At 32.5% G+C, this 7,731-nt stretch overlaps 1 protein-coding gene across 3 annotated transcripts in view; it reads right to left on the bottom strand.

Annotated features, from left to right (window-relative positions):
* LOC106462088 (E3 ubiquitin-protein ligase UBR4-like) overlaps positions 1-7,731 on the bottom strand; it is a 115,009-nt gene that overhangs the window by 37,824 nt on the left and 69,454 nt on the right. For all 3 annotated transcript variants that reach the window (XM_022389219.1, XM_013921970.1, XM_022389220.1), the window contains 6 exons: positions 7,290-7,358; positions 4,391-4,480; positions 4,026-4,118; positions 3,010-3,297; positions 1,739-2,856; positions 637-838 (listed from right to left, as the gene is read on the bottom strand). In XM_022389219.1, coding sequence (XP_022244927.1) covers positions 637-838; positions 1,739-2,856; positions 3,010-3,297; positions 4,026-4,118; positions 4,391-4,480; positions 7,290-7,358 — 1,860 coding nt within the window. The remainder of the gene's footprint in view (positions 1-636; positions 839-1,738; positions 2,857-3,009; positions 3,298-4,025; positions 4,119-4,390; positions 4,481-7,289; positions 7,359-7,731) is intronic.

The raw sequence follows: 7,731 nt of genomic DNA, 5'->3' as shown, positions 1-7,731 counted from the left end.
ATTACTTTGCATGTTAGATAAGCAACATGCGAAAAGAAAAAATAAAAGGTAGGAGAAAAACATTGCTTTACAAACCTTAAGACTTGATAAAAAAAAAAAATTGATATTTTGAGTATGAAAGCATTGTAATGTTTACTGATAATCTGCCAAATTTTGTTAACATACACTTACTAATTAAAAAGTTATACCATGAAAACTATAACAAGCACAAAATGGTTACAAAGTCAGTCCCAGGAACCGAGCCAGTGCTGAAAGAATTAAAGGAACTGGAAATCTGGGTTCAATACTATGAATAGATTATCGTTACGCTTAACACACTCACTGTCCTGATCAATATGTGGGGCTGGGCATAAAGTTATTCTTTACAACAAAAATCTAGTGTTAAACACCAATGGTTACAGATTTTTCTCTTTGAGGCAGGATTGTCACAACTTTTATGCTATACTTCAAATAAACTCATGCAACTTACTTGATATTATGTGAATGAATTATTTACATAATATCAAGTAAGTTTTAGAAGAAAAATATATATATTTCACTGCACATTAACAACAAAAAAGGAAAATGTTTCTGAGATTAATAAAGAAATATCAAGCTTAAAGTGCATTACTTTTGCTACTTGTTACAAGTACATACTTTATGACTGCTGTAGGCAGCTTGGGTATAATGTAGAGTGGCCAAAAGAGCTTTGACATGTTGATGGACAATTGGGGGTGTAGGAAGAGTTAAAAGATTTGTTGCTAAATCCAAAGCATTATCTCTCAGTTCTTTTTCCCCTTCAGTGTTACAGCGCACGGAGAAACACCCATCAAACACTTCAAGGATGCTGCTCACCAGCCTGAGAAATGAAAGACAATGTTTTAAACATGAACTCATCAACTCTTGGGTGTGATTCTTTACCCTCTGAGAAACTTAACAAGAGGTAAGAAGTTTTAATCATGATTTTTATCTAGAGTGCTACTAACTAACTTGTCATAAAACTAGCAACTGATTGGAAGATGTCTATTCAGTAATTAAAAAGTGGATTATTTCAATGTAAACCAGCCATTTTAAAGTTATAAGTACCAAATATACTAGTTATAATAGGATGTGAAACAAAATTCTTCATTGACTTATGGTTTTAATTTTTTCTATAGCCACAACCAAAAATATTACCAATAAGTGAAGGCAACAGTGCTCTCAACAATATGTATCATTAAAAAAAAAAGAAGAAGATTCTATTGGGGTTGTACATTTGTTTTTTTTAACTGAGAAAAATAGTCAAACAGCAAGTCCATGTTTCTAACCATTTAAATCCACAAAAAGCATCTAAATTACAGTACATGTTTAAGAGCTACAGTGCTTTTTCTTTTTGGACCAGGGAACATTAAAATAACAGTTCCAAAAATAATTTAAAACAAACTTTGAAGTCCAAAGTTATGATGCAGTACACGAATGCTTACAAAACAAAAGGCAACAAGTGTAAATGGCATACTACTCCTGAACAGTGCATTCATAAACTATTAAATGTGTATGACGGTTGACAAAGGCATTAATTTTTACTCTCTTAGGACAATGTATATGAATATTATTTCTCACTCACAAAAGACAAGAAGTGTAAATGACATACTACTCCTGAACAGTGCATTCATAAACTATTAAATGTGTATGATGGTTGACAAAGGCATTAATTTTTACTCTGTTAGGACAATGTATATGAATATCATTTCTCAGTCATTTTCCCAAGGTTAAAACAAACCTGTCTGTTGGAGTTAGAGGTAAAGGAGCTGCAGGAATTCCATCACTGTCCATACCAATAACTGGACCTGTCACAGGAAGAGATGTGCCAGTAGCAGAAGGAAAGTCCTCACTATCTTCAGGCCATCCAAAATTTTCTTTGCTTTTTCCATATATTTTAATAGAATCTACCATGGTGATTCCAGAAGGGTCAGAACTTGGACCAAATGTAATGGTCAATTTCTTATCAGCCGTGAGAGATTCTTCATGTGTGAAGGGAAGGTCAAACCAACGATTACGAGTCAAAGATACCTGAACACAGCGTCCAAAAACTTCAATATAGGAAGGTACACGTTGACTGTCTTGACTTCCAAGAAGAACGCGAGCACCAACCATGACCATTGAGTTGTCAGTGTTAGTGACCTCCACAGAAAAACCCGTAGGTTTTGTACTTGCAATATACATTGCTGTGGTGTTTAATCTGTGTTTCAACTGTTGGGTGTTATAGATTTGAAGCACATCATTGCCTCCAAACTCTACATCACTCAAGCTAGTACACTGTTCAAAGAAGTCCACGGGAAAGTTCACTGCTCCTGGAGGACGTCCACTTTTTGCAGTTTTTTTCTTTTTGGAAGGTTTGGAAGATGGTAAAGGTGTTGGCTGGAATGCTGGCATTAGCCAGAAACCAGTGCTTTCTTGATTTGCCATGTAGATTCTTAGACTTCCATCCTCACACAGTAAGATTAGTGTTGTCCTTGTTTCCCCATTGTAAGTCAAATGTCGTAGAGCGACCAGGTCAGTGATCTTGGACTTTGCAGTCATGTACTTGATCTCTTGTACCTGGATGCTATCCGGTTTAACCATTAGAGTAACAGGATTATTTGATGACTGCATCAAAGCTAAGACCAAGCCAGGATGCTGGGGTATTTCTGACCACTGGCAGAGGGGCTGAGGGTTTGACTTGCTGTCATTGCCATTGCTTGAAGCAAAATGGATTTGAAACAAAAGTGAGATTTCTGGGGTCATTTTTGGAAGAGGTGCAATAAAACTTTTACTATTTGAGTATGAGAAGAAAAGTAGTTGCATGGTGTGGGAGTAGTAAATTGAAACACCTCCTCCTGCTACTGTACCATTGGTGTCCTGTAATAACAAAAATTCGATAATTAGTGAATAGAAAGATACGTGCTGTTCACACATATAAATGTTACTGTCCTTGGTTCCTGATTGTTTAACTTATAGAGATAGATACAACTTTGTGTCTGGATGTTCTTTATTCTGAGTTTCTGACATTACCTTTGTGTCCGTATGTTTGATTTCCATGATGTTAGTAACATAGAAAGGTCCATGCTGGGCAGAGCTCTCTTCCAAAAGTGGTTGGTAATAAATGTGCCCAGCTGATGACATGATCAAGAGATGCTGCTGTCCATCTTCGGTAAAAACAAAGCAACTGTCACGGATCTTTCCGCTAGGAAGTAAGAAGTAGAACTGTGGACTCAAGGCATCCTGTGATAAGTCATAAATTTTGATAAAGTCAGCCGAGACTACAGCAAGTTTTGTTTGGCAGCCAGGAAGCCATAGGGCCTGTTAAACAAATAAATATAGAATTATTTTAACATTAAAACCATGCATTAACTACATTTACAAATGAAATTAAGCACTATTGCAATTATTATTAATAAACAACTTATTTAGAAATGCACTATCTATATCTTTGGCTTATCAGTTTATATTCCTTCTTTATGTTACAAATAACTTTTATTAGTGTAATCTGCACTGTCACTCTCAGGTTTTATCTTTAACATTTATTTCTAGTTGAAAGAAACAATTGAACAGGAACCGTTTCTTTCAACTAGAAATAAATGAACAGGAAGTATAGGATTTCTGCTGCTAATATTTTCCCAACTTTCAACCCATGGTACAAACAAAAATTTCCATTAAACTGTGTTTCACTGCACCGTGGTTATCAAGCAACATATTTGAATGTTAATGAATATACAGTTTAATCAGAAATTAGAACACTAAAATGTGCATGTCTATAGATTACCTAGCTTCTAGTACTATTTCTTAAAAACAAATTTGTTCTCTCTGAAAGCTGCTAACAGCTGTTGTATTTTTACCATTATGCTACAGATAGAAATTTGGAGGTTAAATGTTACAATATGACAATAAGGGAGAATCTTGAGAAAAATTGGCAATTTCAACTTAGCAGAACCTTATGTGGTACTTAAGCTAAATGGCTAGGACTTGGATTTTAATGAAATGGATTATAATTTGTTATAAAGTTGTTATGGATAAGAATAAATACATACCTTGATGATGTAGTTATTTCCTTCCAGCTGTGGGTGTAGAACAATGTGATCGGATACGGAACCAGTGCTATTGAAGCTCAACACGTGGCAGTCCTGTCAAAATGCAACATTCTCAGTTCATGATGTAATCCTACACAATAATCTCCACACATATGTACTAAACAACTTGTGTAAAATAAAAAACAAAATGGATCTTAAGAAAATGAATACAGTACAGATAAATAAAGATTAAAGTCTATATTTACTTTCCCGAGTATTAATGGTTCACGTAACTTTAAAAATGCAGCATTGTCGAGTTGTTTGGTGTTGATATGAATAAAACCTCAACATGAGTCCAAGATAAAAATGGATAGACATTAACATACCTTCAGACCACAAACTGCAAGGAAGTCTTCATTACAGAGATTGCCAGCAATAGACAAAACAGTGAAAGGAACAGGAGCAGAGGCTAATCGCTACAAAATTGAAGAAGCTTATAAAAATACAGATTTTCTTAGAACTTAAGGAAATTCTATTTTATTCCTTAATAATTCCTTTAATAAGGTATAAATAAAAACATTTAAATATTGTATCTCTAGGGTGCTACTAATATTAAAATACAGTAGATTTGTAATACTGCATACATACACTGTGCTTCAGTATTAAATTAACATTTATCCTGTAAATAAAATGTTTACAAACTGCTGACTAAGTACAAGAACTGAACAGATGATTAAAATGAAAAATTAATGGGCATTTTGCTTTTGTAATACTGAAAACTTAAGTTTTTAAACCGTATTTAGAGTATAAATTTATATTAACACAGAAAATAAAGACCATAATAAATTATTTATTTTTAATTTAACGTCTCTGTGTATAAAATTGGCAGCTAATTCAGCCTAGTAATACATATAGCTTATACATACACTGTAGGTTCAAGAAGGTATCATAAAGAACAAATTGACACGTTTACATGAAAACTTAGTTTTATCTTGTGCAACATTTTAAGCAGACGTTACTGCCTGATGAGAGTCGTCTGCTCGAATTGTCGCACAAAATAAAACTAGATAAAGTTTTCATTTAGATGTGTTAATTTAGTCTTTATTATCATTTGTCCAAGTTTTTCTTCTTGTAGAACAACACTCACTCATTAGAGAATGTATATTCTGCCTTTAGTTTGAGTAATATCAAAACCTTTAGTAAGTACTTTCATTTAATCAAATGAATTATTTTTGTACTGGAAATATTAATAATATTCATAATAATGCTCAAGATGGTGCTTCGTTAGTAAGTACGAAGACAAAAAACTTTGTTTCCACATATCTCCTAAAAAAAGTGGTTCAGGTGTACCAGAAGGACCTAATGCTAACACTAGAAAGTATTAGTTTCCATGTTGCTCCTAACAAGTGGTTCAGGTATATCAGAAGGACCTCATGCTAACACTCAAGAATTCTAAATATGTTTATATATGTTTTGAAAGTTTCTGTTGAAAGACAGACAGATGAAATCTCAAATTACTTGATGTTCAAAGCAATTTTTAATAACTGTTAATGCAGTGTTTTGCTTAAGCCATTAATTAAATGAATTTAAATAAAGTAATCTATTTACAATTTACTACAAACTTTTGTTTTAAACAAGTGAGCTTTCCTGATGTATGACTCAAAGTAAGAAAAACATGTTTTACAGTTGGAAAGTCCTATAACATTACACACACTCAGTCTCTTTCCTTTACTCGGAATTTCATCCCACATGAGGATCTGTAAACTGATTTAGTGTGTTAACACTATACATATTAATATTTTTGATTTTTTCTGAATTTAGGACTTTCTTTTACACTACACACTTTATTTACTCTTGCACACAATGTGAGGATCTGTAAATTGATGTAGAATGCTAATGTTAGCCAAATTTAAGCACTTAGCAGCAAATATGGGCTATTTGTGCTTTGCCCATCATGGATATTAGTGCCATAAGCCTGCAGACTAGTCCACTAAGTCACTGGTGGGCACACCTTTTGCATTTTGATTAAGAAATATTATAAACTGGATTTAGTTATTTTGCTCCCAATATTTACCACATTTTGATCCCCATCTTTCTGAGGATAATAATACCCAAATATCACTAGTAACTTACTTTAGAGTAGTAGTTAGCAAAAGCATGTTGTAAAGCAATAAAAAGGCAAATATTAGAAATACTTATAATTTAGCCATCATAGTTACAATACAATAAAGCACAGAATAATTAGCATACCTGTTTATAAACTTAGAAAGCTGTCAACTTTGCTTTATCATATTCAAATTATCAGAGGTATTTATACAAAAGGAAACAAACTTGCACATTAACCAATATGCCATTCTCAATAATCATACAACCACAATGATATACACTTTCTGAATAGCATATTGCCTGCTTAATGGGTTATAAAAATAAAATTTCCATTAATGTTAATAAACATTTGTATGTTTTGATCACTTGCACAATGCCACACAAGGGCCTACCCTGTGCAAGCCACCCGTAATTACAAGTTGACATACAAAACGGAAGGACATCTAGTTACCAGCAACAACAATTTGGCTATTCTTATCTGATCAAATAGGTTTTATAGTAATGGGACATGAACCATGGACCCCAGATTCAAAATCTGGCACACTAATTACCAGGTCGCATCCAGCCAATTAAAAAAAACAAAAAAACACATTTTTGATATGTAATTAAAACCAATGTTGGCTCACAATTAAAAAGCAACTACTGATTTCATATTATTTTGTATTAGAATACATCACATTCAAATCTTCAAAAGATGAAAACAAATCTTGGATGGCCATTGGTAAAATACATTTTCTCTGATTTAGATCAAATTTACAAAAAGAAATTTTATTTCCTATTACGTTACTTTGCCTCTAATAATAACAAAGTATGCAATGTCTCAATAAAATTAACATTTTAGAATGTTTCAAATCATTCTTATCAAGTAAGTGGTGCAGTATTGTCTAAGGAAAGGTACATGAAGAACAAGTTTTCAACACAATTTAGTTTTGTATTTGATAACTTTCATATAATTTTTCATATTTATCAATTTCCATAAAAAACAGTATGAGCTATTTTCAAACTAAATTTGTAGAAGTACAACAGTAATATTATTAAGCTGTTCATGAATCCAGTCACAATTCATAATCCATTTTATAGTTAACAAGTTTTTGTCTAGAACTGTTACATCTCTTTAAGAAATATGGCTGTAAAATACTTACAAGGCTGAAGAGAGTTCATAAACAAACAAACACTTACTGTTAGGGTAAGTTTACGTTTACTGGAGTCGGCTTGCTTCAGTAAAGCAGAGAGTTGCAAAATTGTGATCTAAAACAAAATGATTACAATCAAATAAAAGTAAGTGGATTCACATCATTTTAACAATGAAATACTTTAAATTAGACTTCTGTATTATTTCTATTTTTCAAATTGCATATTCAAGTGGATTACACACAAAAATTGTATACAATTTAAAACAAAATTAAAATAATGTTATGCACCTAAAAAAGAACCATACTTATATTTGTATCTCAACATGCAGCAAAAATAATTTGTTCTTGAGCATCAGAGAAAAATAACAGTTTCAAAAGATAACTACAGAATGCTCATTAACATCAATAATTTTATAAGATTACAGTAAGCTTTGAGCTGTTACCCAGTTCTCAATGTCAGTGTTAATAAACTCATTAAGTTATTTTAT

This window comes from Limulus polyphemus, unplaced genomic scaffold (genome assembly GCF_000517525.1).
Source record: "Limulus polyphemus unplaced genomic scaffold, Limulus_polyphemus-2.1.2 Scaffold1090, whole genome shotgun sequence".
Lineage (NCBI taxonomy): Eukaryota > Metazoa > Arthropoda > Merostomata > Xiphosura > Limulidae > Limulus > Limulus polyphemus.
Note: the sequence above shows the minus strand (reverse complement) of the source record. Positions and strands in the feature narration are given on the sequence as shown.